Source organism: Peromyscus eremicus, chromosome 9 (assembly GCF_949786415.1).
Source record: "Peromyscus eremicus chromosome 9, PerEre_H2_v1, whole genome shotgun sequence".
NCBI classification, from domain to species: Eukaryota; Metazoa; Chordata; class Mammalia; order Rodentia; family Cricetidae; genus Peromyscus; species Peromyscus eremicus.
Window position 1 is genome coordinate 60,453,896 of NC_081425.1, and position 26,819 is coordinate 60,480,714.

Below are 26,819 nucleotides of genomic sequence, written 5' to 3' on the forward strand. Positions count from 1 at the left end.
ATTACAGGCAAATATCACCATGCCCCATGATCATTTCCATTGTTATCACTATTATTTGGTTTTCTTTGCTTCTAGGGTACTACAATAGTCATGCCAAATTTTCTTGCTGTAAAACTGAATTCAGGACAGCTTTGTTGACATAGTGAATCCCACCCAGGCCAGCCAAAGCTACAAAGTGAAACCCTGTCTCAAAAGATTTAAAAAAATTTTAAACCTAAAAACCAGGACATCTGAGAACTCATTATATCCTATAGTTTGCAAGTAAATAGGCCACAAATTATAAAACAAAGCCTTTTTTTTTTTTTTTTTTTTTTTTTTTTTTTTTGCTGACAGGGTCTCCTATAATCCAGTTTAATGTCAAACTAATATAGCTGAGGATGAACCAAACTTTTCATCCTCCGAACTCTACCTTTTCAAGTGCCAGATTTATAGGCATGTACCAACACACCCAGTTTTATATGGTGATAGTGCTCAAACTAGGGACTTCGTGTATGTTCGGCAGACATTTTACCAACTAAGCCACATTCCTAGTCCAAAGACATTCTCCTGGCAACTGTCCAATCTCCCTGAAAGTGCTTCAGATTACAATCTTATACTGAGGGGATCATCTCATGTGGCACCATGTCTACTTGTCTACCAAGTGAGCTGTTGTCAGACATTGTCTTGTACAGTGTCTTTCTCTTTCCACTTTTAGTTCCTTCTCCACATGGTCTAAGTGGTTTGGTCAGTTCTCCCCCCTGCCTTTTGTGGGGAGGGGGTGTGTGATATCCATGCTTTCAAAATTCACACCTACAAAACAAGTCATAAAGCAAATCAAATATAAAAGAAACTTTTTTTTTTTTTACCACAGAAACTATTGGTTGGTTTGACACTTGACTATATATCAAAACACCTTTAATATCAAACCTAAACCAACAGGAATAGGCTTTTCAAAAAATAATTAAGGGATGAGTGTAGTGGGTAAATGTTCCAGCTTTGACCTGGAAGTACTACCCCATTGAGGCTTCCCTTAACTGTCACACCTACAAGGTGGGGCCTGAGATGGGAGCCCTTAAGACCTGAGATCCAGATGTGCCGGCTCTCTTGGTTCCTGGGTCCTGGACGCTGGAGGTAGACCAAGCAGAGTTTTCCAGAGAACACCGCTGGACGGTGCTACACCTTTCATGGACACTGTAACCTATGCCTTTACTTGTAAGTTACCCCACAAAATAAACCTCCCTTTTAACTATGTGGAGTTGCCTTAATACTTCCAGCAATAGATGAGGTTGTGGCTCAGGTATAGAATGTGTTGGTAGTATACCTGATGATTTGGAGTTGACTTCCAGCAATCCCTCCACATTGCATAATATATAGGTGTAAATACTATATAAGCACAGTTGACCTGAAGGATTTGGGTTTTGGTTTTTCAAGACAGGGTTTCTCTGTGTATCCCTGGCTATCTGGAACTCACTCTGTAGACCAAGCTGGCCAGAAACTCAGATCCACCTGCCTCTGCCTCCTGAGTGCTGGGATTAAAGGCTTGCATCACCATCTGGCTCAAGTTTTATTTTTTTTTTAAATTGACATTTAAGGTATGTAAGACTTGTGGCCTGAATGTAGACAGGTAACAGAATGAAGAGCCCTGGTGGTGATGTTGTAAATGGTGGAGAACTCTTACACTACCAAAACAATGTATTATATAAAAGCTATAATGACACATAAAAATGAATTCTTATCCCATTACAAATATAACTTTCCTACCACTTGGGAGATGAACATAGGAGGATCACCTATGTTCAACTCTGTCTCAAAAAACCAAAACACACAAGCCAAAAACTAATATAACCTAAAATAAATGTCTTATCCAAAAACAAATGTTGTGCAATTGGCTCCAGTTTTCTCTGTCTTAGTTTGGGGAAGAATGGGTTTAGTGTACTTTCTTGCTCACAGTATACTCTACAATATATTTATTTTGATAAATTTTTGCTATGTATGTGATTTAGCTAGTTGAGTGTAAGTGACATGCATATAATGCTGTTTAATTCTTTATGGTGTTTGCTGATTAGACTTAAAAACTAAAAATTAATTAAAAGACAATATTCTATCTCAAGTTATCTAGGACTAAAACAGGGAATGTTTAAGCTGCTATTAATGTGTTCTTAGTCATTTACATTTCCAGTTGACAATTTTGAGATTAGAAATAGAATTTTAATGAGCTGATATAATATCCATGGAAATATACAATATACATAATAGTCATCTGTTCAATGAGTACTTATTGATATCTACTGTGTACTAAGTACTATTTCAGCATTGAAGAACCTTACTGTATAGGACAAAAATTTCTGTCCCTCTCTAGTTGCCAGCACAATTCATAATATGGATAATGGATTAAATTAAGCAGTTCAAATAATTTCTCTAAACTCATGAGATCACAATACAGTACTATTTTAAGAAGAGATGACCATAATTTAAATATATATATTATTTGTAGGCAGAGTTTTTGTCAAGACTGCCAGCTCCCCAATAAACACAGAGAGACTTAATATTAATTAGAAATGATCGGCCGACAGCCTAGGCTTGGTACTAGGTAACTTTTTGACTGTTTGTTTTTGTTTTTCAAGACAAGAGTTTCTCTGTGTAGCCCTGGCTGGCCTGGAACTTGCTTTGTGGACTAAGCTGGCCTTGAACTTACAGAGATCTGCCTATCTCTGCCTCCTGAGTGCTAGAATTAAAGGCATGTGCCACCATGCCCAGCTTTCACATTTTAAATTAACCCATATTTTTTTTTTATCTACCCTCTGCTACTTGGTGATACCTTCTTTCAACATGGCATGATCATCTTGCTTCTCTCTGCATCTGCTTGCAACTGCCCTGACCACCCTTCTTCCCAGTCTCCTTAGTCTGGCTCTCCCACCTAACCTTATCTTGTCTAGCTATTGGCCAGTCAGCTTCTTTATTAAACCAATTACAGCGACATATATTCACACAGTGTAAAGGAATATTCCACACTATTCATTAGGAAAAGTGTAGTTGCAGAGTGAACAGAGTTCATTCATTAATTATTTTAGCATTTATCACATCTGGAAACATCTGTCATCTCAGTGAGCTTCTTTGGTTTATTCTGTATTGAGTGGGACACTAACTGGAGTATCTAGGTATGAGTCTTTCAGAAAGGGAGGCAGATAATACAGTTTTAATAAAATGGGGTAGTTTACAGATAATATAGGAAAGTCAATATTTTTGTGTAGGAACAAAAAACTTCAAAAATTTTCATGTGGGGACCAATCAACTCTTCCTCATTGAGTTAATTTGCTTATTTTTTTAAAATTTTTTTTATTTATGTGCATGTCTCTGTGTATATGTATCACTACCCACAGAGGCAAGAGGATGGTGTTGAAGTCATGTGTAGTTGTAAGCCACCTGACATGGGTTCTGCATTGACTTAAAAAGCAGTAAGTGCTCATAACCAGTGAGCCATCTCTTAAGCCTCAAATTATTTTAAGTTATAAGAAAATTATGACAGAAATCTACCTTGTCCAGCAACACCAAAAGCCTTGACCTAACAAATCCCAGATACTATCATTACATCTCATGTGTAATCATAGTGGCACCATTAATGGGTTGGGTGGTCCTCTTGTATTTCCTTACTTGTTATGTTTGTTAAAGTTTCTTTCCATCATCCAGTTTTATTTCTGAACAGGCATCAAAAATTTTTAGCTTCTGATTCTTCTTGAACCTCTATGACTTAGAAAATTGATTGGAAATTCTTCCTGTAAAAGTTGTTTGAAAGGTGCTACTAGAACTTAATTTTAAGTTCTAGAGTTAAATATACACTATCTACAAAGTCCTTGCATTGTGATGAAACAGGAACTAAGAGCTGGCTTTAAAATACATATGAGACCAAGAATCTAAAATAGTAGTAGACTATTTAGGACAAACTTGAGAATTACCTAGTTTGCTTGTGTCTGACTTTTCTTCTATACTACTTGCATCTGACAAACTATGCTGATTCTCATAAATAACAGGAAAAGTTACATCATTAGAAGTGTCTATCACTAGAGATTCTGCTAAGGTTAAAGAAAAAAAAAATTGCCAAGAGCAAAATTTAGTAATATAAAAGTTACTATATGGAAGGTTTCAGAAAGAAATTTATTACCTTCCTATAGTCAACGTACCCCTGGGGACAGCAATGTGGATATTAAGCTTTGTTTTTGTTTTTATTTTATTTTATTTTTTTTATTTTTTTTTTTTGGTTTTTCGAAACAGGGTTTCTCTGTGTAGTTTTGCGCCTTTCCTGGAACTCACTTGGTAGCCCAGGCTGGCCTCGAACTCACAGAGATCCACCTGGCTCTGCCTCCCGAGTGCTGGGATTAAAGGCGTGCGCCACCATCGCCCGGCTTGTTTTTATTTTTTAATTGTTCATGTTTATTGTGTTTCTTAAACCCATTCTTCCCCGAACTGAAACAATGCACTAAAGTAAGTTGCCATTTCTATAAAAAAATGAAAGGATGGATGCTTCTTAAACAAAACAAAGCAAGACATCCATTCTTAGATTAGTTCTTCCTTTTGGACCATTACTGTCAGTCACTGACCTTAATATTACTAAAAGTATCCTACTTTTTCCCTTATACATAACTTATTGAGGTACTCTTAGAAAAAGTTGGAGTTTTTCTTTGTTTCTCACAACCTAGAATTCAGAAATTTGTAAACAGCTCTTAGGAGTGTCACCATTTTTACCAAGTTTTTCTTTGCTCTTTCTCTCTCTCTCTCTCTCTCTCTCTCTCTCTCTCTCTCTCTTTCTTCCTTTCCGCAGTGTTTTCCTGTGTAGCACTAGCTGTCCTGGAACTCACTCTGTAGACCAGGAAGGGCGTGGTACAGTAAAACTTCTGTCAGTATGAAACAATAGGCCTTATTATGCCATAAGAGTGGCCACAATCCCTGGCATACACACGCAGTCTTTCAGGTATGGCTTCTTCCTTTTCAATGCTTATTTATTTGTTTTGGTTTAGCCTTTCTCCACCTACCCCACCCCGCTTCTTTCAACAAATGTGCAGCATCATGTTTCAATAACAAGGCTGCTGCCATGAATATGAAAGCTGCAATTTGCAAGGCACAACATCTAGAACTCAGGATGCCAATCAGAGTGGGTGCAATTCTAATTAAATGATCAGGTAACATTACAACATGCTGGGATGCAGCATCAAAACTGTACATTAAGTTGTTCCCCACACCCGCCAAGACTGGGTTTGTCTATGTAAAAACCATGGCTGTCCTGGAATTCACTCTGTAGACCAAGCTGGCCTTGAACCCAGAGATCCCCCTGCCTCTGCCTCCTGAGTGCTGGGATTAAAGGCCTGCACCTCCACCGCCCGGCCAGTATCTTTTTTCTTGATCAGAGGCTCCACATTATCTCCAGTCTCTTCTTTGCATTTTAGGTGAGCCCCATCAGACCTCCAGCAGCATCAGTACGTGGCCTTATCTCCCAGATCCTCCTTGTTGAAGGCTCGGACCACCTTGGGGTTGTCTTTCTGGAATTGAAGGCTCACCATAGCTTTGGTGCGAGGATCTTTAACGTAGAACATTTTGTTTTGTTTTGTTTTTGTCAATGCTCAATGTTTATTTTGGTGTGTGTTTCATTTTTTTTTTTTTTTTATTAATCACTCTGTAGCCCAGCAAACACAGTTCAAGGATCCCTTAAACTTGGGGTCCTCCTTTCTGTCTCAGCTTCCCAGAGCTGGGTCTGTAGTCATGTGCTACTGTAGATCAGAGGTATTTTTGTTTCATGGATCTCTTAGGCATAGTAATTAAAACTTAAAATGTAACTTCGGCTCTCACAGGAATTCATCTCACCAGCCCTACCTCATACTTTTTAAGAATCTACATAAATCATTCTATGGCTTATTCCATATTGATGAACTTTGAGCTTTTTTTCTGCTGTGGTGATGCATTTCTTTATTTGAATGCATGCTGCTTGGGAATTAGGATTTTTACCTACTCCATGTTTATTTTAATCTTTAGGATTTAGTATAATGTGCTGGCTAGTTTTATGTCAAATTGACACAGAATAGAATCATTTGAAAGAAGGGAACCTCAATTGAAAAACATGCTTCCATAAGATCAGGCTGAAGGTAAGCCTATAGAACATTTTCTTATGGGGGAGGGCCAAGCCCATTGTGGGTGGTGTCATCCCTGGGCTGGTGGTCCTGGGTTCTATAAAAAAAAAAAGCAGGATGAGCAAGCCATGAAGAGCAAGCCAATAAGCAGCACCCCTCCATGGCCTCTGCATCAGCTCTTGCTTTTGGGTTCATGCCCAGTCTGAGCTCCCGTCCTGACTTCGTTTAAAAAAATATGGAAGTGTGTAGAGGGCACAGGATCCCTAGGCACTAGGGGTGCCTCACAGATAAGTACTAGGAAAACCAGGAATGTTAAACACATCTCCTCAATTAAGGAGACGTGTACCAGTTTTCCACCCAGAAGTCTGGGAATAGATGTAGTTAATAGACTAATGATCTATGTCAAGCCACACCTGAATCCCCCAGACTATTATGCTTATCCCAGATTCTTCCTCCCTAGACCTTTATCTTTATCTTTGTTTCTCATCCCTAGGAGAGATGTCACACATACTTTGTAACTTGGTGACCTCTATGATGGATGACCAAACCACACCAGATCCTCCCCTGGAACCTTAAGCTATAGCACCCATTCTTACTGAAGAGGTCACATGTACTTTGCAATGTTGTCACACACACACCCCTTTTGTATTGTGATTGTCACCAGGAAACTTTTTTTCCAGTGTTGTACTGTACTTAAATATGACTAAAATAAACTGCCCAGTGTCAGATTCAAGTCTGAATCAACACAGGCAGTTGTGTTAAACTGGATTTCCTTCTTGCCTCAAATGGATGGTTACTCTGCAGGTCCTGGTGTTTACAGGGACCCCCACAGAAGGGCAAGCAGAATAAGCCCTTTCCTCCTCAACTTGAATTTGGTCCTGGTATTTCATCACAGCAATAGAAACCTTAACTAAGACAAATATCTAAAAGATATTCTTGAATGAACTGCAAACTTTGAAGTGTTTCCACACGACAGCTTTTCACTCAACTATAAGCAAATATTAGAAACTTTTTGATGAAGTGATTTCTCTTTTAGACCTTTATCCTAGTGTTTAAAATAACACAAATGTAACACGAGAGAAACTAAGTTGTTATGTGTATTTTAAATGTTATTCCAAAACTTCAACAAATTTAGATACTGTATGATTGATAAGTTTAGCATAATATTGTATATATAGTAGCATTAGAAACTTTTCAAAGAACTTATATTTAAGTAAGGGAAACATGGTTTTATGATGATAGATAAGTCTGTGCAGAATGGCCAGCTGCTGGGGGGTACAAGTTAGTCATAGAGGACATTTGGCATGCATGAGGGTGCAATCCCTGACACTGCAGATACACAGAAGGGCAAGGGAGAAACCAAGGTCTCAGAAGACATGGGTTTGAAATTAAGTGACCCATGATCATTATCATTATCAACAGTTACTGAGTGCCTACCACACGCCAGGCCATCAGAAGAACTTTGTTCCCTTTAACCACCGCCCTTTTTGTTCCTAGTTAATAAAGTTGAAACACAGAAATGTTAAATGCCTTGCTTAAGTCACATAGCTAATAAATGACTAAACTAGGATCAGACACAATCCAAGTCCAGAGCCCGTTTTTAGAAGCTATGAGATTTCCTGTCAAAATGTTTTGAAGGCCAAGTGCTAAAGCAATGGTGCTGTGTTGTTTTGAGAGCATGCAGGGCAGCTTTAAGAACTGCTGGGGCCTGGTTGCCCAGCAGCAAGAAGGCAGGTACAAGAGAACATCCAAAGTCAGACTGAGTACAAATCTGACTGACATACATGCTCCAGGTGTGCAATTCCAAACAAGACCATTTTCCCTTTACTGTCTCTTTAACAGTGTCACTTCTGAGAGAGCGCTGGTATGGTGGTATTTTCTGGTTTTCGTGTTTTATTAACCCCCAGGACTTGAGGGCTTTTTATCCTTTCAAAGACATAGCATTCACTTTTGTCTCCAGAGGCTGGGGTTCTAGTGCTGACCAGATGGAAGCCTTCCTTTAATAAAGTATCGATCAGCAAGCCGAAGACATTTGTTCCATTCGCCAATTTTCGGTTATCAGGCTTTATGGAAATGTACCTGAGACATACAAAGAAGTGTTTAATTACAAAGCATTCCTTTAATAGCTAATAAAACTACACATGTAAACTTATTTACAACCTCAGATAAAGGCATCCTACCTTTCTCCTTTTTGGTTTTTTGAGACAGTGTTTGTGTAGAGCATGATGGCCTTGAATGAAAAAAATAAAGTAAAAAGGAAAGGAACGTAACTGGTCCTAGGTACAACGGAGGAGAAAATTTATTATAGATAAAAGGGAGAGAGCATAGCCAGAGGCAGGGACATCTGGGAGAGTCCAGAGTGGACATGACCCTGAGCCCTGTGAGGAGGTGGGGAGGAGGGAGAGCAGAGAGAAAGGAACCAGGTGCAGTAGCCAAGAGGCCCAAAGAGAGTAGACAAAAAGGACCAGGTGACTGAAATGGTTGGATTGTATAGGGTAGGGCAGCCCAACCCCTAGGCTGGAGAAGTTTAGTGTAGATGAAATTCTAAACGGTCTTATTAAATAAGAAACACAGAGCCAAATGCAGAGTTAAAGCCCAGAGGTCAGAGAGCAGTAGCCAAGAGCTGAGACCATCTTCTTACCAACTGCTACCGCTGTGTCCTTCCCCTGAGAAAGAGACCTACTTCCTGTGTGTCTGTCTTTTTATTGACTTTCTGTTCTGCCCTCTCATTGGTTCTAAACCCAACCACATGACTTTCTCGTCACTGCCTGTCTATATAAACCTCCAAGTCTCTATGGTTGGTACTTGGATTAAAGGTGTGTATCATCATGCTGGCTGTGTCCTTGAACACACAGACTCTGCCTGCCATGTGATCGGATTAAGGGCGTGTGCTACCACTGCCAGACTTCTGCTTAATGGCTATGACCTCTGATCCCCAGGCAACTTTGTTTATTAACATACAAATAAAACCACATTTCAGCACAAATAAAATATCACCATAGTTTAGGGTAGGGGGCAGGGTATGCCAGCCTGTTACAGGTAGGGACTGAGGGATACTGGGAAAACCTGGCGGCCGGCATCCACTTTGATATGGTACCTAAACCATTTGTCCCAGGTTTGAAACTGAACAGGCCTCAAACTCATGATCCTCTGCCTCAAACAAAATGCTAGGGTTACAGGTGTGCACTGAGGCTTGGCAACCTAACTTTTTTCTTTTTTGAGACTGAGTCTTACTTTTTATCCCTGGCTGCTCTGGAACTCATTATGTAGACTGGCCTCCATGCCTGGCTCATAACATTTTTTTTTAACAGATTTCCTTTTCAAATTTGAATCAGTAACTCTAAATATTAAAGTAGAAACTGTAATTCCAAGTCATCACAACTATATTTAAGAATATAATCAAAATTGTTGACTTATCATTTAAGTTATTTTGTGGACAAATTTTGTCAATTAAACTGGCCTAATTTTTTATATAATGTAACTTCTAGGTTTTTTTTTTTCAATTTTCTTTTACCCAATTTGACTAACTGATCATTAAATTCTTTTTATTAACACTGTACTTTCACAATGTTCCACTAAATCTAATGACTAGTACTATCATAACTCATGGTTTATTCCTGTCAAACCAGCCTTTTCAGGTTAAGATTTGAAGTTATGTCAAGACTCCATTTTATTGCTACCTTTTCATCAATAATTGCCTGTTATTGGAAAGTAAAATATGGTAGTAAAAAACTGTATTGAAAATGAAAAAAACCCACAAGGTGGTGGTGGCACACACCTTTAATCCCAGGAGGCAGAGGCAAGTGGATCTCTGTGAGTTCGAGGCCAGCCTGGTCTACAGGGTGAGTTCCAGGACAGCCAGGACTACACAGGGAAACCGTGTTTCGAAAAAGAAGAGAGAGAGAGAGAGAGAGAGAGAGAGAGAGAGAGAGAGAGAGAGAGAGAAAGAAAGACAGACAGACACCTCTGCTCACTAAGTACCCCACAAAGCCGCACACGGCTCCAGAAAAGAACACCAGGTTTGCTCTAATAATGGCAGTACAGCACAGAGAATATCTGCCATCAAGGACATTTTTGTGTCTTCCCACTGTTTATTCTAAAAATGTGAAAAAAGGCTTAGGTTAGTTCCAGGCAAACACCAAAGCTGTGCATAGTTTCATGAGTGTAAAACAATGTTTGAGCACATCCCTAGTCATTATTAACTGCGGTCATGCTGAAATGGTCACTGGAGGTCCATTCAGTATTACTGGCAAAGAAAACGGTCAACAGCTAAAAGTTATCAATCTACAAAGCACATTTCAAAAAAAAAGTTTATTGTGTTTGATACAAATTTTTAACAGTAGTAAAACATATCATCTATTCTCAAGTACATATCTAAATTATATAGTCTAGAAAGTTGTCAAAGTTATAGAATATCATAAAAGTATTAAGATACAAATAGGAAGTAATAGGTGGTTAAAAAAAAAAAAGTAGAATGTACTTCAGTAAACCACTGAGCCAAAACTACTATAACTCATTCCCTGTCATCAAACTGAACGAGAATTTCAAGGCCCAAGACAAGGATGAACTAGCAGAAAACCTGTACTTCTCTCTAGTGTTGCAGGTAGAACCCAGGGCCTCCCAGTGCACGACAGGCAAGGACTCTTCCACTGAGTTCCGTCACCACACCTTATTTTTAAAAAGTTAAGGTTAACTATAATCTTCCATCTAGTTTCATCTAAAAAGGAGAGATCAGAAAATGGCTACAAAAGAAACTCTAGAATCCTGAGACCATAACTTAAACTAAGTAGTGTGTTGTCATGTGAATAGGCATCTAAAGATGAATGCCAGGGACCTGAGAGGAATAACTAAGTACTGAGGACATACTGAAGAAGCTTAGAAGCCAGTCAGACTTCTTTTACCATTTCCACCATCCAAAAACATCTGAATAGACAGATTTAGACCAAAGACTAGCAAAAGTTACAAATAATTGCCAATTAGTTACTCGAAAGTAGTTATGGGCAGAATTTTCACCCAGTCACCATTTATTTTCATGTCACTTTAAAGAGATTATATATCTCCATTCTGAAACTGGCACTATGTAAATTAAACACAAGAGGAATTCCAAACTTAAAACAACCAAAAATACCACCACATAGTAGTTGGGTGAGGTAACATATGGTTATAATCTTAGCACTGAGGAGGCAGATACAAGTGAATCAGAATCTCCAGGCTAGCCATGGCCACATGTGACCCTATTAAAAAATAGTAACTAAAGATATAGCTCTGGTCTTAGAATTATCTGTTATGAAAACTAAATATACCTTTCTCAGACTAAGAGTTACAAATAACATTCTGTGCTATTTCTGAACTGTAACAAAAAGGGGGGAGTCACTTGATACAGTATATATACAAGCATGATCCAATTTCCGTTTCTAACCTTGTTTTCTAAGATTATAATTAGTTTGTCCAAATTCTAACAGAACATTGAGTATTTCCAAGACATCTTTTCACCTATCATGTGTCTTCCTAAAATTGAGGATGCCATTTTTCCTTAGGTTTCTAACTTTCTGAAAAGGGATGCCGAAAAGGTCATTATCATTTATTCAGTTGAAATTTAAAACAATAAAAAATCCCATTATTCCTCTTATTTTACTTCCTTTCCCAATGAAAATGAAGAACAGAATTTAAAGCAGTTTGGTAACAACAAGACCTTAGATGTTCTTCGTGGCTTATTTGAGTAGTACCCATTTGTAAAATGACATTTCAGCTTCTTTGGAAGACCAGGAATTAAGGATTTATATAGATTAATTGTCATACTTGACTATACTGCTCATTGTCCTCCAGTTGGTAGCTGAGACTAAGGGGTGTGCTGTGGGAGAAATAATACTGGCCTCCTTCCTGATAGGTACTGTAAAGGCTAAGAACTCTAAAATACGTCTGTCTCTTCAAAGTGATTGCTTTTAAATGCTGTAAGTAAAGAAGACAAAAAAGTTTTCTTTTTCCTCCTAAAAGTTAAAACCTGCTTTCACAGTTGGTAATAACTATCTGCAGCATTAAGACATTTCTAACAGGGGATGAGGTGGTATGTCCCTGACTGCAGGGCAGAAATCAGCCTTAGGATCCAGCAGAGCAGGAGAGGCAGGTGCAGTGGGGGTGTTCACCTTCAATCCCAGCACTCGGAGGTAGAGGCAGTGAGAGTTTCAGGCCAGCCAGAACTAAATAATGAAACCCTGTCTCAAAAAAATAAATAAAAATAAAAAGGCAGCCATCCTTTTTCAAGTTCTAGAACAAATGCATAGTGTGTGAGGGAATCGGGCCATACCACTGAACCTCTCCTATGTGTAAGCCGGAAAGAAGCTGACTCATTCTAAGCCACTCATTAGCAATGGAATAGAATCTACAGAACCAGTTCCTCTTAGAACTCCACCGAAGTTTCTACTTTCCCTGGGCAGTCTTGGTTTATTACCTGTCCCACAATACCTTCTCAGTCTGAAAGTGCCCAAGTTTAGAAAATAACTACTTGTTCTAGCTGAACAAAACATTAGTCTAAATAAACACTTTTTTTTTTTTTTGCCAAGAAGAGTTTTAGGCATAAAGAACTTTCAGTTTTGAGAGAAAATGTCAGAAAACTGGAATAAAAGAGACACTTCAGCATTCAAAATACCTGACTCCAGCGTGGTTCTCAATAGTGCCATCAGAGCCACAGTGGAAAACCAGGTCATGGTGAGAAGGTCTTTGTGGAGGCAGTGCCAGTAGAGTCACCTGAGGAGGGAAGGGGTTACTGCTCCAGGCCAGCGCTGTAGGCTGCTCTACAAACACTGTAATCCTCCTCATTAGCAGCTCAATGGTTTTGCTGCAAGAGCCAAACACTCGGAAGAAGGCTTGAGTATTAAGAAACGCACCTCCATGACAGCAGGTCTTGACTGTAGCAGGTGCTGGCTTAAGACATCAGCAAGGGAGTCAAGTTCACAGAAAACAGCCTCTCTGAAGCCTAAGATAGTCTGAAAGGTCAGAGGGTAACAGAAGCTCACGATTTCTCAGAAAATCGAAAATGAAACTCAACAGAGCACCATCTCTATCCACAAAAATCTGGCCATCAACTGTCTTGAACTCTTGGTCTCTGCCATCTAACATGCCTGCCAACCGAGAGGTAGGGAACTGCTTTAGGGTAGAAAGCCTTGTTGTGAATATCTTCCCTCCCACATTCAAAGTGACCAGGTCCTGGCTACTCATTCTTCCTAGCTTCTCATTAGATGCTACAAACTGTTAACACGGACTTATAGAAACCCTCTAACTCAGCCTGCTATCATGTTATATATGATTAAGAAACAGGAAAGTGGAGACAAAACTAGACCTAAATTCCAAGGTAACTATTGTCAAGACAAATAGTGTATCCATAGCTGTGTTTGCAAATGTGAGTTGCTTGGAGACATGCAGTGTAGAAAATGGAAACAGCAAGTGAAACAGAATGTCAATATATCTCATGATTTCAGATAGATCCCTTTCCTATAATCCACTAAAAACAAAACAAGGAAGTAAAAAGCACTTGTGCAATAGGAGTGTGGTTCAAGGGTAGAGGACTTGCCTAATGTGTGTGAGGCCTTGAGTTCTGCCTCCAGCACTGAAGAAATCATTCTCCATGAAACCCTAACATAAATCTGTATTTCAAACAAAATCATGAGGACAGAAAACCATTGTCTCCACAGACATTTCCCAAGCCCTGTGACTGAGGAAAGACTTCTAGAAAACATGATCTGGTTTGAGAAACCCCTTAGTTATTTAATGGCTCAATCGTGAATTATGCTAAAATAAACAGCACTGCTGGTGGCGGTGGTGGCGCACGCCTTTAATCCCAGCACTCGGCAGGCAGAGGCAGGTGGATCTTTTTGAGTTCAAGGCCAGACTGGGCTACCAAGTGAGTTCCAGGACAGGCTCCAAAGCTACACAGAGAAACCCTGTCTCGAAAAACAAAAAAAACAAAAAAACAAAACAAAAAAAACCAAGAATAAACAGCCCTTACCTCACCTTCAACTTGACCATTTCATAGCTGGTAGCTTAGGAAGACACTCTGTGCTTTATTTATTTTTTTTAATGGGTAATAGGGATTTATTAAGATATAAATTGAGGAAATACACTCACGATTACAGAACGGAGTAGACAGCTGAAGTCCTCTGATCTGACTGGGAGCAAATCCACCTCACAGGTAGGAGCAGGGGGGAAAAGGGGCCTCTCCTTTTAAGAGGTCACAGACAATGGCAGGAGTACCACCTCCTTCAGGCCCTATAGCCCAAGGTCATGGGCAAAGCAAATACCACTACATTTGGTGGCAAGCCTACTGTGCCATCTCACTGTCACAACTATTATGCAGCTGTGCTGAAAGAAAACACTAATCAAAGCTGTAGGAACCTTGAGAACAGTAATGTAAACAGATTATTACTAGTGGGTAAATATAGAGGAGTTAGAATTTACCATCTTAAATAGTAACATGAAAAAAAAACCAAATTAGTTAAATGTGTGTCAACATTTAGAGAAAACAGAAAACTGAAAGAATTATAAAAAACAGGAATAAAGTCAAACATAATGAGTTTTAAAAAAGGAAAACAAATAGGTTTGTTGAAAAAAATGAACATACATACCACTATGAGAAAAAAATCTCAAAAGTGGAGAATACAGGTGCTTTATTTTTTTAATATTTTATGTGCATTACTGTTTTGCCTGTATGTTTGTCTATGTGAGTGAGTCGGATCCCCTGGAACTGGAGTTACGGGAAGGTATGAGCTGTCATGTGGTTGCTAGGAATTGAACCCAGGTCCTCTGGAAGAACAGCCAGTGCTCTTAACCAGTAAGCCATCTCTCCTGTCCCTTTTCCCTTAAGACATAGTTTCTTTGGGTATAGCCCTAGCTGTCCTGGAACTCACTCTAGACCAGACTGGCCTTGAACTCAGAGATCCACCCATCTCTGCCTCCTGATTAAAGGCATGCACCACCACTGCCCATATTTTCTGTGCTTTCAAGTTGAGTTGCCAGCTTTTCTCATCCCTAATCACTTTGTTTCTTCTCAATCAAATCAAAAGATGAGGTAAAGACACAGCTCTCTAAAACCCAATTTCATTAATGGGCTTTCAAGACAGAAACAAGGTGACTAAAAACAGTTTTAAGGTTTCTTTGTTTTCATTTGAATTCTAAGCAAAGTGAGAAAATTACATACTTCTGTCCTGTGGCCATCTTTCTCTCTACAAGCAGAGAGGATGAGTCTTCACCTGATGACATTATACTTTATCTGTGCTAACAAACCATCTCTTCTGTTGTCAAACTAGTTTTACTACCTGTGACTGTGGGCAAGTGACCTGGGCTGGTTGTACAGTTACTGTGGTACTGGAGAGCACAATCACAACATTAGGTACCAGTTAGAAAGTGGCTTTCCCAACTCCTGCCCTTTCCGTCTACACAGCTACCTACAGCTGTATCGCCTTTAGTGAAAAGTGCACAGCTCACTGTAATGCCAATACCTGGGAGGCCTGAGGTAGGACTACCAGGTCAGGCTTGTCAACAAGAATAGGAGGGAGAGATTGAGTTTCCAAAATTACATTTACACTGTCCTGAGAAACACTCCTCGAAAACAAACTTGGGAATCCAATGTATTAACAGTCTTTACTTTTTTAGAATGTTCAGTCAGAAAAGTTACTTTGCTCCTTTCACAGTATGCTTGATGACTCAGCACTACATTACCCGAGCCAATGAGGTGGTAGCTCATGTGTGCTCTATGTCACGGATGCGATGGTAAATCATGTATGCTCTCAACTCCCTCTCTTGCTTGCTTACTTCTTGCCCAGACTGGTCTCAAAGTCCATGGCTCAAGAGATACACTTATGTGCCGTGTACCACAGGACAAATTCAGCGAATACTAGAGGGAGAACAATTATTTTAAAACTGTCTTTACAAAGGAAGGGAAGGGTTGGGACTACTAAACTTCACTTTTATCTTTATGTTCATGTTTGAATAACATATAAAAGACATTATTAAATGAATACTTTTAAAAGAAACAGTGGACTGGAATCTTGACCAAATCTGAATTATTCCTGTGTTCTCTAACAATCCCATCAAGAAACAGAACTGTGTAGTTGAAAGATTTTATAGTAGTTTATATTTGCACACAAATTCTGCAACAGTGTTCAGTGCCACCAAACTAAAATTTTTGACTCTTTCACTAAAAATGAAAAACCCATCTGTCATCTGTTCCCAGAAAAAAACAGAATGTTCTACAAAATCAGCCGATTTGGTCAGGTAAGAACTGACACTAGAAAGATAGTCTTTCCAAGCTGCCAACTCATCCAATGGAGACCACTCCAGGAGCATGGTAGGACCAAAGAATATGAGGAGACCCAGCAGAACTACCACCATCAACAACTGGTAGGAGCGCCAGGGAATCTTGCTAATGAACACGCCTGTGTCTTGAGGCAAAGAAAGCTTATCCACATCGACTAGTTTAATGTCCTCCCATTGACTGGTATCAAAGTTCTTCATTAAAGGGCTTGTGGGCAAATTAGAGGGTGGCAAAGGAGTTTCCTTGATTACTTTGATTTTCTCCCTGAATTCCTGCATCTGTTGCAGAAATATAATAGGTTCTGACACGTCTTTGAAAGCCTCGGCAATGTTAAAGGCCATCCGTTGCTCCTGTAAAATAGTGTTGAGTTTGTTGATCTCTGGGTCATAGGCTTGCATAACTGAAAGCTTCATAGTCTCAAAGTCTGACAGGATTTCATTCTTCTTTTGATCTAATGTATGCTGTAACTTCTCAAAAAACTCCTTTACTTTATCTGAATCTTTAGTGAGCAACTGTAGGCATTTCCTTTTGTTTGTTTCCAAAGTGTCCAAGCGGGAAAGAGCATCTCCCCGGCGCCAAGTCTCAAAACTCTGAAAGAGGGACTCAAAGGCATCCCTTTCCTGAGCATAGGCATCTTCAATAGAAGAGAAGACATGCTTAGTGTGATCGCCACATGTAGCACAGATCCCACAAATCAGCTGCATATCAGTTACACAGAAAATGTTGAGAGGCTGTCCCAAGTGTCCTTTGCACACTGGCATTTTGGGAGAAATCTTGATTTTGTTGTATTTTTCCACAATACCCTTTAGGGAGTAATTAACTTGCAGACTATTGACTCCAGTTGCTGAAGTTTCCTTACGGCAGGTAGGACATTTGAAAGGAGATGGTCTCCACAATGAATTCCGCACATTCCCCTCTAAGAGCCCTTCTAAACATTTTTTGCAGAAGTTGTGTGAGCAGGGCAAAACTCGGGGATCATCAAACAAACTGCAACAAATTGGGCACGTGAGATCTTCTTCAAGCAGCTCCATCACATCCTGCCACAGAGAAAGAAACATTTAGCTCTGGTAAGCCCCTCTGTACTAATTACAAAACACTATCTTCCCAACAGAATGATTGCCTGCTGACATAATCAAAGGATATAAGGAAGAAATTTGGAGAAGGCATACAAACTAAAGCGTATTTAACTCACTGGAACAAGAGCACACTCCTGCATACAAGGCCTTTGTGAGGGCTTCCCATCAACAGCCTTTGCTAAGACAGGGTTAGGACTGGGACAACGGCAAACTGAGCCAACAGGACCCAACATTGTTTTAAACAGAGCTGACTACTAGATGTCAGAAACAAAGAGTCTCAGTGTCTGTAAGAGAATGGGCTCTTTACTTTGGGCCCACAAATATGAAATGGTATGCTAAAGACAGAAGCATACAATAGAAATCCAAGCAAGTACTCTATTCCAACTTTTACTGGAAATTGGCATATTTTCCTATTTCAAAGACATGATTACAATTATTTAAGAGAATCACAGTTTAAAAAGCACAAAAGAGATGTAATTCAACCTTGTCTAGGGAATTAAATGAGGTAGATTTTTGCTGTAGTTTGGGGGGATTTTTTTTATTGGTTGTTTTTAAATAATCAAACTTATCCCATATCCTTTACACTACAGCAGTAATTCTCTCTATGAGGGGCAGAAACCTAAGTTTCCCTCTTTCAGAGAACTGGGGAAGCCAAAAGCATTTTTATAATGATGTGCCATGCTGACTGGTGTTTGCACTAACTTTGTCAAAGCAACAGGAGGTGTATTCTGCTGGAACTTTATCAGGAATCAAGGAAGACTGTAAGAAGCACTGCACTGTGCCACGACTCAGTGTTCTCCAGGAGTACACAAGAGGGGAGAGGAAGGAGCACTGTCAGTGAGAAGTGCTCTTAGCCAGGGTAAAGCACACACCTAGACTCCCAATACTCAGAAAAATGGAGAAGGACGGATATGAGTTCAAGGCAATAGGCTACAAAGCAAGTTCCACTCCAGTCTGGACTATGAGACCCTATTTCAAAACCAAATAAATAATAAAATCTTGATGAAGCAGCAAAAATTACTCATTTTGCCAAATCCCAATTCTTGTCTGCATGTCTTTTAAATATGTGTGACAAAGTAAGAACTACACACAAAAGCATTTGTGTGCCTGCAGATGCTGTCTAAAGGAGCAGTAGGCTCACGTGACAAGCTACAAGAGAAGCCAGCTGCTTCTATTAAGAAACAATGTAAGCCAGCACTATGCAGATTTAGGTAGCTGACAGACATCTTGAAAATGAGTAAAAATGAGCTTGCTACTTCCAGAACACAGTACTTCTAGACAATGAAAATGCTGGGTTTTTATGTTAAAATTGGTATTTTTGCAAAATGTGTCTACTACTTGTAAGCATCCTATTAAAGACTCTGATAAATGATGAACTTAATAAATGTGAAGGTTAGTATAAAATGAAATGCCAATATTTGGAGGTTTACTAAACAATGATCTAATGCTTTTTCAAGTCAATATTATATATCATTCACAGAGAAAAGACTTTTCAAATATTAGAAAGGGCTGGCGTGTAGCTCAGTGGTAGAACACTTGCCAAGGCCCTGAGTTCAATTCCCAACACTGCAGAAATAAAACATAAAAAAGTATCAGAGACAAATAGGCTTACAATAAATATGATCTCATATACTACAGTATGACAAAAAATGCTACTATTTGTTGAGGTTTGGCACAGTATTTTTTTTTTTTTTTTTTCTGGAGCTGAGGACTGAACCCAGGGCCTTGCGCTTGCTAGGCAAGCGCTCTACCACTGAGCTAAATCCTCAACCCCCTTGGCACAGTATTAAAGAAGAGCAACAAGTTATCTCAAAAAGCTACTAAAATACTACTCCCTTTACCAACCACAAACCTGTGTAATGCCAATTTTTTTCTTGTGTATGTCAATCAAAATAATTAGAACAGTTGTTTTCAATAAAATAAGCATCCAGGGCTGGGATATGGCTCAAAAGTTGGTAGAAAGCACACCTGGAATGTACAAGGCCCTAGGCTAGTTAGTCATTAGTGTAGACAAAATTGCATCATAGTTCGGTATTAAATAACAAGAAACAAAGGTAGTCAGGATGGAAAGGAGAGAGAGGGGACCTGAGGCAAAGAAAAACTTTGGGAAAAATGGAGAGAATACAATAACAGGGGACCAAAAATTTTAAGCAATCAAATATGATGAAAAGGAAAATGTGAAATTTACAATAGCCATTCAAAGTTATAATCATTCCATAAAGACTACTCATGCATTCATTCTATCCTAAAACTTTTTTTTTTTTCCTGTACTGGTAAAAGCTAAATCCGCCATAGAGCGCTGCATGGCTCGGAGATGCCTCTGTGTGCTGCGGCGGCAGGAGTCGGCTATGCTGTGTCCAAGCTCAAGTGCTTCAGACCCGGCATACTGTAGCTCAGGCTTGCCTGAGACATAACTAGGAAGCTATTTTTAGCTCCGTTTTAGAATCTCTTAAGTACATTATTTGAAAATAAGATTAGCTAGTAAATGGAGAAGTTTTCTATGTTTATATTTTGTTTTTTATTTTATATTTTGTGTTTTTTTAAAACAGGGTCTCTATATGCAGTCCCAGCTGGAACTCTGCTATGTAGACTAGACTGGCCTTGAATTCACAGATAGCCTTCTGCCTCTGCCTCCCCAGTGCTAGGATTAAAGTTAAGTGCCACCAAGCCTGGCCTGTGGCCTTTAGAAAAAAAAGTACACTTGGGCAGGAGAGGTGGTACAGCAGTTAAGAGCACATATGCTCTTGCAGAGGACCCATATCAGCTCACAACTTCCAGGAACTCCAGCTCCAGGGAGAACTGAAGCTTCTGGTGTCTGTGGGCACCTGTACTTATGCACACACAGAAACATAATTAAATATAAAAATAATATTTAAAAAGGTAAGCTTTTCTTGTAAGCATTTGTCAAGGTAAGTAAACCTGGTGGCTCTTAGATGACTCAGGGCTATGAAGAATTTTAGTATTTACTGTCTTAGTTTTATTATTTATTTTATGTTTACGGTTTTTGTTTGTTTTAGGGGGAGAGATCTCTCACCGGCCTAGAGCTTTCCAAGCAGCCTAGACTAGCTGGCCAGCCACCTGTCTCTCTGCCTCCCTAGTCCTAGGATTACAATTACACATCACCACACATGGCTTTTTGTTTTTGTTTATCGGTGCATTCTGGGAACTGAACTCAGTACTTTATTCTGTAAGCCAAGCACTTTACTGACTTAGTTATTTTCCAAGATCCTCTCCTGACTGATAAATTTAAACACTGTTTTGAAGTTCCTAAATCCCAAACAAAGATGCTCTAAGACAAGATGGAAATCCCCAAGATACAGGAGGCCTAGACTCTGGCTCAGTGGCAGAGCACCTGCTTAGCATGCTTGAAGCCCTGAATCCAATGCCCAGCCCTGACCACCTTTGTTTCTTGTTATTTAATATTGAACTGTGATGCAATTTTGTTACCATTTTTACTTACAAATATACATTTTCCCTGTCAGTACCTGTTCTTCAAACCCATGCTAGGCCACCTTAGGGATATGCTTTCTAATTGTTTATCTGTCATTCTCTTTATTTTTAGAATGGTACCGTTTAAGTAAAGGCCTTATAGAAACGTTTTAATGAAAACCTCTTAATTTCTGACCATTTCCTTAGATAGCTCCCTTAGAGACAATACTGGATCAAGGAATAAGCCCATCTTTAAATTTTTATTTATTTGCGTATGCGTGCGTGCTTGTGTGCGTGCGTGTTGCATATGTGCTGAGGTAAGAGAGCAATTTATGGGAGCTGGTTCTCTTCTTCTACCATGTGGGTCCTGTAGATGGAACTCAGACCCTGTCAACAGTGTTAGCAAGCACCTTTACCTGATGAGCCATTTTAAAACTCTAAAGATTGCCAAGTGTTTTTCTAAATAGGGTGTGTACAGCTGGGCATGATGGCACATGTCGTTAATCCCAGCACTTGGATTACTCACCTGGATTTAAAATGTCAAACAATTTAAGTCAGTTACCATTAGTATGCATCTATGTATTCTATATATATCTTGAGAACAAAAGAGTAGGAATAAAATGTAAGTTGTAGGCTCAAAACCAGTGTAGCTAAGCCCCTAACTTCATAAGTAAAAACATGGAGCCCAACTCACTTTGCCCTTCCACCACCAAAGCACAGACCTTGAGTTTTCAAAGCTCTAGGATGCAGCACTATCCAGAAAGTGAGTCAAAAATTCAGCATCTAACCTGGCAGAGTGGCACACACGCCTCTAATCCAATCCCAACACTCAGAGTTGTAGAGGCAGGCAAATCTGTTCAAAGCCAGCCTGGTCTATGTAGGGAGATGTCACAAAAAGGAAAAAAAAAAAAATTTGGTATTCTAGGAGCCGAGAGTATAGCAAATGGCAGAGTGTGTACTTAGCATGTTGATGACATTGGTTTAAATTCCCAGGACCAAAGTGTGGGGGAATAATTCAGTATCTCTATTCATAAAACCAAGTTTATCTCATAAACTTCCAAAAATCTCTTCTAAAACTCTATAGTTTTAACAAATAACTGTTTTATCTTTCATAAAATGAGGATCTTTATAATACTATCTTCATACTACTGGAAAATAAATACAAAGGAAATTTCATAAATTTACATAAATCATAACATAAACTTTAACTACACCATTATACAAATACTATGGAAATTATAAATACACATTTAAGGTTTTATATTAGAGGATGAGAACAGGGCTCAACAGAGTTTAATTCTCCTGGACAATGATTCCAAAGCAAATCCATTGGGTACCAGATACACAGAAGCACAATCTCAGGAGGGCTAGATATCCTAGCATACACGCACAGCAGGTCTGAGGCTGCGGCAAGCACCTGTATAGCATGAGCACTTCCCCAGCACCACCAGCAAACAATTACACAGGTGAAAGAACAGTCTGGTGTTAGAAAAAGATGTATCAGTAATTAAGTCAACTGGTACCAAAATAGATAAACAAATACATAAATTAAAGAAGTACTAGGGGAGGAAGGAAACCTGAAGAAGTGTATCTTCTGGGGCTGGACATGTCTGTCACTATGATAAAACAATGACCAAAAGCAACTGACACTTCCAGGTCACAACCCATCACTGAGGTAAGTCAAGGCAGGAACTCAAGGCAAAACTGCTTGTTATTCCACACATTGCCTTCTACCTGGGAACTCACTCCCATCCAATAAAGTACAGCAGACACCGTCAATCCACGTGGATTGCTGGCTGTGCTCTGGCCCATAACATGCTCATGCTTAGCTGGCTTTCTTAGGTGCCCAAATTAATCTGCCTAGGGATAGAGCTGCCGGCAATGTGCTGGGCCCTCCTATGTGAATTAAGACAGTCCCTCACAGACATATCCAGAGACCAACCTGAAAAACAATTAGACTGAGACTGTTTTCAGGTGATCCTAGGCTGTGTCAAACTGATACTCAGTTTTAAGTAGGCCGGGGTGTAGTTGAGAGGGAGAGTACTTGGCTAGCATACCCCAAAGTGTCCTGGGTTTTTTCTTCAGCACCAAATAATAATTTTAAAGCAAAAACTGTATGAAAGAGGCATAATCGGCCAATAGCCCATTGAGTTCCAGCAGAAAGAATATCTAAAGATGGCATTCTGTTTTTAAAGTGCCCAACATTCAAAGGTCTAAAGAGCTGCAGGGAACTCACCCCGTTCCACTGCCCCAGTAGCTGGACAACTAAGACAAACCCCTCAAAAGAAATGCTACCGAATCCCTTTTCTTCCTTTACAGTAAGCATACTAAAATTATGTAGAGTAATTGCCAAAGAAAGGAATGGCAAGCATGGATTTTGTCTGAGTTTTGAAATATGAAAAGAACAAAGACCACAAAGACTGAAGGATGGTGGATGTGGACATATACTCCGTAGTTTGATCTGGAATGGTCCCAGGGCTAATAAAATTTGGCGTGTTTTTCATAAATACCAGAACATAAAGGAAAATACTAACATTTACCTCTGTCCCCGGCAAGCAGGTGCTTTCGGTGAGGTTAATATTTCTCTGGGAAAACCTGATTTTTGTTTTTCCCCCCACGTTTTGACTGTAAAACTAGAGAATGCTGTAGAGAAAGGAGAAAGGGTGTTACATACCCAGATCTGCATTCTTAACCCTCCATTTAAATTTTTTTTTTCAATCTCCCCTCCCAACAACAAACAAAATCCCCTCCCAATAACAACCAAAAAAAAGCCAGCTCGCTGTGCCTCGGCTTCCTGGCCACGGCGCCTCCCCAGCGGCGCGCGGACCTTCTCCGTGGCGACACCGGCCGCGCTGTTGCCTCTGCCCACGCAGGTGTCCGCGGCCGCCGCGAGCTCAGCGACACCCCACCCCACCACCGAGGACGCCGCTCACCTCCCAGGATTGCAGCCGGCAGCTCCGAGCAAAATGGACACGGCGGCCACGCCCTCTGCCACCCGCCGCCCCGCGCCTGCGCAGCGCCCTGGTCGTCCCCACCACAGGGAAGTGCTCCAGTGACGCCGACAGGAGATGGGTTTGGATTGCTGTACTTTTTGTTGCTGTTCCTTGCATTTTGAGGAACAACAAAAACAAAGTCTAACCCTTCACACCTCTTTGCCTGCATCTCAGGGCCCGGCGATCGCTAGGTCGAACACATTGGCCCAACTGTAGGAAAAAGCGCTACTGTGATTCCCCCCTCAGAGGCAAGAAAGAGCTTTTAAGTGTTTTTAAAATATATATCGGTAGCAACTGCCCTGATTATCCTGACGTTCACCTCCTATGCGGGGACTGTGTACAAAGGATGAAGAAAACGACCCCTATCCAAAAAACTCGTGGAAATGAGGTAATGCAGGCTGAGTGCGCTGGAGGAGCTTGTCCAATCCTGCTTGGGAAGGTCTAGGCTTTCATAGGAGAGCAAATTTGGAAAAAGTGCGTTTCTGAGTCAATAAAAAGCCCCTCTTCACCCCATCCCAACCCCGGTGCACGTATCCCCGGCTGCACCACTTCGCAGAAAAATCCCTATAATTTCTAGCTTAGTCCTCACGAGAGCAGTGGAATCAAGAACCTTATCCTTTAAACGAACAGATTTTCTACAAGGTGGAAAAACAAGAGGCAGCTCGAAGGATATCAAATTCCATGCACACGTTCTTTCTACAGCACCAAAAATGTCAGTACAAATGAAAACTTCATCCCAGACCAGCACAAAACTGGTGTCACTATAAATATGCTGGCAGCTGGGCATAGTGGCACATACCTAAGATCCCAGGGCTTGGAGGCAAAGGTAGGCACATCTCTGTGAGTTCGAGGCCATCCTACATAGTGAGTTCCACAACAGCCCTAGCTACATAAGTGAGACCCTGTCTCAAAACACAAAACAAAAATGCTGAATGAGGCTGAGTGTGTGCTCAGTGATAGAATGCTTCCTGCAATTTCAGGCTCTGAATTGATCTCCTGAACGACATCAAGAACACTGAATGATATAATGAGGTAAAAATATAAAAACTGTGTATCATATAATATACAACCAATAAAAAGACTATAATGGGCCAGCGAGGTGACTCAGCAGGTTGAATGCTTGCCACCAAGGATACTGACCTGAGTTCATTCCCTGGAAACCACAGTAGATGGAGAACCAATTATTAAAAGTCTTCTTTTGACCTCCACACTGGTGCCATGGCACTTGCATGACCACACTCATGCACACATGATTACTAATAATCATAATATTTAAATAAAAAAACAAAGCATAGCTCCTCGAATCAGAGTAAGATAGACAGTGACTATCCAAGTTAAAAGCTATCCTCGCCTTTAATCCCAGCACTGAGGGAGGCAGAGAGAGGCAGGCAGATCTTTGTGAGTTTGAGGCCAGCCTGGTCTACAGAGCGCGAGATCCAGAGGCACCAAAGCCACACAGAGAAACCCTGTCTCGAAAAAAAAACAAACAAACAAAAAAAACAAAAAAAACAAACAAAAAAAAAAGAGAGACGGCTCAGCGGTTAAGGGCACAGGCTGCCCTCCCAGAGGACCTGAGTTCAATTCCCAGCTCCCACATGGCAGCTCACAACTTTCTGTGACTCAGGTTCCAGTGGATCCGACTCTCCCACAAAGACATACAGGTCAAACACCAATGCACAAAAAACAACAACAACAAAAGAAATGTAATTGGTAGGGTGTGGGTAGGAAAAAACATATATAGGAATATATGCCAAATTCTTTAAAAAAGTTATACTAAGTGTGAGATATTTTAATATTCATTCAGTATTTTGAGAGAGGGTTTCTCTCTGTAGACCTGGCTGTCCTGGAACTTGCTTTGTAGACCAGGATGGTCTTGAACTCACAGAGATCCACCTGCTTCTGCCTCCCGAGTGCTGGGATTAAAAGCATTCATTCAGTATTTTAAAAATTATTTTGTTGGGTGTTGGAGGCAAAGGAAGAGGGGCTCAAAAGTTGAAGGTTGTCCTTGGCTGTGCAGTGAGTAAGACCCACATGAGCTACAGGAGCTTTTCAAAATACATATGTCTAGTTTAGAATTTTTTTCTTTTTTCTTTCTTTCTTTCTTTTTTTTTTTTTTTTTTTTTTTTTTTGAGACAGGATTTCTCTGTGTAGACCCGGCTGTCCTGGAACTCTGTAGTTCTGATCTGTAGACCAAGCTGGCCTTGAACTCACAGACATCTGCCTGTCTCTGTCTTTGGAATGCTAGGATTAAAGGAGTGTACCACCACTGTCTGGCCTGTTTTTATTGTTTTCATGTTTAAGTCTGGGCATGGTGGCAGAGGCAGGCAGGCATGTTTCTGAGTTTGAAGCCTGTCAGACCTATAGTCTCAAACAAATAAGCAAATTTTTGCATTCAAAAATCTAATACTTTTGCAATGTAAAGAAAAAAAAGAAAGCAAAGTAAATTTGTAAAAGAAAAAAAGGAGTGCTGGGCGGTGGTGGCGCACGCCTTTAATCCCAGCACTTGGGAGGCAGAGCCAGGCGGATCTCTGTGAGTTCAAGGCCAGCCTGGTCTACAGAGCAAGATCCAGAACAGGCACCAAAACTACACAGAGAAACCCTGTCTTGAAGAAAAAAAAAAAAAAAAGATAGAGAGAAACAGAACAAATATATATATATATTAAAACTTTGCTAAATGGTTGACAAAACAAAGGCCAAGTTTTCAAAAATAGATAACACAAAGTCTATAAAAATATAAATCGCCAGTAATCATGAGGAAAGCAGTTCTTTATCACTGATAATCAAATGCAAAACAAAGCACTGATACGGCCTTTTAAAATTCACTAATATGGCAGAGATTTAAAAGTCTAATGACTGATCTGCTGGGTAGGCACAGGAATAACATTGGAACCAGGGAAAAGAAACAGGAAAAAGGCAGCAT

At 40.1% G+C, this 26,819-nt stretch overlaps 2 protein-coding genes across 2 annotated transcripts; both read right to left on the reverse strand.

The window, feature by feature from the left end:
- Positions 1-7,848: 7,848 nt before the first annotated feature.
- On the reverse strand, positions 7,849-14,028 carry Kcnrg (potassium channel regulator). Its single transcript, XM_059273521.1, is given in 4 exon segments — positions 7,849-8,174; positions 12,742-12,970; positions 12,973-13,064; positions 13,066-14,028. Coding segments are annotated over 4 exon segments (801 nt in total). The 5' UTR covers positions 13,311-14,028; the 3' UTR covers positions 7,849-7,939.
- Positions 14,029-14,500: 472 nt separating this feature from the next.
- Trim13 (tripartite motif containing 13) lies at positions 14,501-23,664 on the reverse strand. The gene is made up of 2 exons (XM_059273522.1): positions 23,447-23,664; positions 14,501-17,438 (listed from the first exon to the last, which is right to left on the reverse strand). The coding sequence occupies exon 2, from the start codon at positions 17,430-17,432 to the stop codon at positions 16,209-16,211; it is 1,224 nt and encodes a 407-aa protein (XP_059129505.1). The 5' UTR covers positions 17,433-17,438; positions 23,447-23,664; the 3' UTR covers positions 14,501-16,208.
- Positions 23,665-26,819: the final 3,155 nt, after the last annotated feature.

Coding starts and splice junctions, on each gene's coding strand:
- Trim13 (XM_059273522.1), bottom strand. CDS start 17,432: ATGGAGCTGCTTGAAGAAGATCTCACGTGCCCAATTTGTTGCAGTTTG.